The sequence below is a fragment of the Salvia miltiorrhiza genome, chromosome 1, assembly GCF_028751815.1.
Source record: "Salvia miltiorrhiza cultivar Shanhuang (shh) chromosome 1, IMPLAD_Smil_shh, whole genome shotgun sequence".
Classification (NCBI taxonomy): Eukaryota; Viridiplantae; Streptophyta; class Magnoliopsida; order Lamiales; family Lamiaceae; genus Salvia; species Salvia miltiorrhiza.
Window position 1 is genome coordinate 36494825 of NC_080387.1, and position 3418 is coordinate 36498242.

The window sequence follows — 3418 nt, forward strand, 5'->3', positions numbered from 1 at the left end:
AATATTAATTTTTATTATTGTGCATTCTTTTTTATTTTTCAATATTAGTTCAAATATATTCAGATAAAATTAATTTTTTATTAAATTTATAAATATGATATTGAGTAGGTATTAATATTATAGAAATATAAAAACGTTCATTGTGTATTGCACGAGGTGCAAATACTAGTAATATATTAGGAAGGAGATTGTAGTGAGATAGCTATTTTTCGTGAGACATAAAAATAATGAATAAGTCAATATATAGTGTTGAATAAGATAATATATAATGTGGATTAACAATATTCTAAAAATTGATAAAATTTGCATTCCCTACATAATTCTTTCACTCCTTCTAAATAAATATCAACCGTAACATACATTAAATTAATACTTAAAAATCAATTTAAAGTCTCATCATATACGAGAAATCCAATTGAAATTATTCCCTATTTAATGACATGATAAAGTGATTAATACCATTGATTATTTATATGCATATATTGGTCTAATAGTATTAATATAATAGAAAGGTGATTAATATTTTTAATTGAAAATAGTTCAAATTCACGTCCTTAAAATTATTTGTTATTTGTTATAACAATAATAATAATAAAAAAAACATCGGCCCCACTTGCGTATACTAAGAAAATCAAATAACAAAAAAAAAAAGTCGAGATCCTCTTATCCACAATAAATGCTCAAAGACCACCAAATGAAACCCTTTGGTTTCTACAAGTGATGTCTCTTTACTACATTTCAAGATAAAAGAGTCTACGCCTCAAAAATGCTACTTAACTAGGAAGAAATTTTTGAGACGTTCAAGAAAACTACCCTATCATCATCACCGGACGGCCGACGGGACGACGGTGATATGCCGGAGTGGATGCGTTACATCTACGCCACCAGCATGCTCCACGAACTCCACGGGCGTAAAGAAGCTCCCATGGCACACACACATGATGCTCACCTCGGACTTCGTATACTTGTACAAGAATCCGGTGATGGTCCGGCCATCCGGGCCGTTGCCTGTGGTGGAGACGCATGGCATATGCAGAGGTGAAGCGCTGCCATCTTGGCTGGGATTCGGAGGCGCGTTGATCACACTGCTCGTGGGCGAGGGCGACGGCTTGTCCGATGGTGAACAAGTAGTGTCGGTTAGGTTCGACTGGGCGCATATGGTGGATCCTTGGCCCGTTTTGCTTGTGTCCGATTGGATGGTTGGTGATACAGCCGCCACCTTCGTGCTCTGTTCGTGGCTCGTGCTGCCGATGCACCGGCGCGGCGGAGACGTCGAGCTGTTAGCCTCGACCTTGTCGTTGTGGCGCGTGGCAAAGCTACTTGAATGGCTTCCTGTATCACTACTGCTCCCCCCTGAAAATGCACCTACTTTGTTATTTTTTTTGGATAAATAATTTTTTAAAGGGCCACCATACACTCAAAAATGCACCTGCCTTGACATCAGACATTAACCACTCTACAACTAGGCGAACACAATGCGAATCTAGCTACGGACATGAAGATATTCACGGAGTTATGACCTCATCAAACGCGCTACAACAACACAACGAGCTATGCATCGTGCATTTTAGCGCGTAGAATGGTAATGGCGTAGTGTTACGATGACCTCAACAATGCGAATAAACAGGAAAGAGATAAGTTTGCAGAAGATGGAGACAATGCTGCAGCAACTAAGACAGTAATTCAAGAATGATTCATAACCAACAATGTGTTTTATTCATACAAATGATGCATCGCAATATCATAATGCTGGCATATTTCAGTCTACTTCATAACAAATTTAGTTAATGAATTAACTGAAATACATTATATATAATTCTTAATCATCACATTATTTGGAACAGTAAAGGGTAAGAAAGAGTCTTGTACTCAATGATTCAAGTAATGTCTAATAATCAAGCAAAACTATTCAAGAATTTCCTCTGCATAATGAGCTAAGCATCGACACATATTTCCTTTATATATATATATATATATATAAATCACAAACAGCTTTTATAAAGTAAGTACGCTAATAACTACACAATTACATCACCACGAAAATGCAATTATTTTATAAATCGCAATCACTGCATAAGTTAAATGGAGGATTCATAATTAATCAGATTTTTACTATAACACAAGCCTCAATTGATACTTATATACAGTTTATGAGTATAAATATTTAAATAATTGTAGTAACAACCTATTTTGAAACAAGATTTTAAAACCAGACAAACAAACGACAAAGAAATGAACAACGTAATCTCACCTTTCTGGGACGTGCTCGGATGATGAGAAACAGCCGGCGAACTCGCCGCCGCATTACCCGGCGTCTCTCCGCCGGAATTCCTCTCATCTCTCTCTCCCGCCGGCGCCACCCACGGACACGCAACCGGCAACAGAAACTGCGCCTGCTGTCTCCCATAATCACCCCACGAAACCTTATTCTCTCCGAAGAAGCTCTTCTCTCTCTTCCGCGGCGGTTCCTCCCCAGCTCCACCGTGGAGCTGCTGCTGCGCCTCCGCAGCCACTCTATCCTCCTCAATGAAGCCGCCGCCGTTGATCAGCCCCCTCGGTTTCTTGAATCCTCTCTTCATCCGAGCTTCCCTCCTCTTCATCGCCTGCATCTCTCTCCTCCTCTGCAGATCGGAAAACTCGCAGCCATTCTCCGCCGCAGCAGCGTCGAATTTGGCTTTGTCGCAGGAAAAATCAGATCTCGAATTTTCTCTCTCTAAACTCGTGGGTTCTGATTTGGCGTAGCAACCGCCGATGGAGAGCTCCAAACTGAGCTCGAATTCGTCTTCCATTGTGGGAAATTCTCGCCCCATTTCGTCGATTTTGCGTTGCAGAAGTCGAGAAAAAAGAATTGAAATGTGGAATTGGGTTACGACATTGTTGTTGTTGGCGCTTGCTTGTTTGCTTATTTTGTTCTTGTGTTTGGACTAGGTTTGAATGGTTAGAGAAAGAGACCAACGCAGAGAGAAGAGAGAGAATAAACGGGCTTCTGCCACGTGGAGGGATGAGAGAAGTGGAGAGGGTGGTTGTTGACACGCAAGAAGAGAAAAAGTTCGTAATTAGGTTCGGAAGAGGTTCGGAGTTAAGTGCGGATTTAGCTTCAAATCCGTAAATTAGCGGCTATTGTAATGTCCTACAAAATCTAAAGATTCCCCACATACACAAGTTTCACAATATATATTCTTTTCATAATAATATTTTATATATAATCTAATGGAATGATCTTAAAATATTACTTCGAATACGGTATAATGTATCGTGACTTATTGATATGTACTACTAGTATTAAATGTGATAATTATGAATAATGCATAAGTAAGTGATTGTTTTACTTGTGGTCGAGACAATTAGTTTTTCTGAGCTCATTTTTGAAATAGTCATTTTGAAGAAAAAAAATATAATATTTGATTATTAATTAAAA

General features: G+C 38.6%; 1 protein-coding gene across 1 annotated transcript; it reads right to left on the bottom strand.

The window, feature by feature from the left end:
- Nucleotides 1-618: 618 nt before the first annotated feature.
- LOC131023109 (ninja-family protein AFP2-like) lies at nucleotides 619-3150 on the bottom strand. Its single transcript, XM_057952655.1, has 2 exons — nucleotides 2252-3150; nucleotides 619-1353 (listed from the first exon to the last, which is right to left on the bottom strand). The coding sequence occupies exons 1-2, from the start codon at nucleotides 2808-2810 to the stop codon at nucleotides 824-826; spliced, it is 1089 nt and encodes a 362-aa protein (XP_057808638.1). The 5' UTR covers nucleotides 2811-3150; the 3' UTR covers nucleotides 619-823.
- Between the last annotated feature and the right edge of the window lie 268 nt (nucleotides 3151-3418).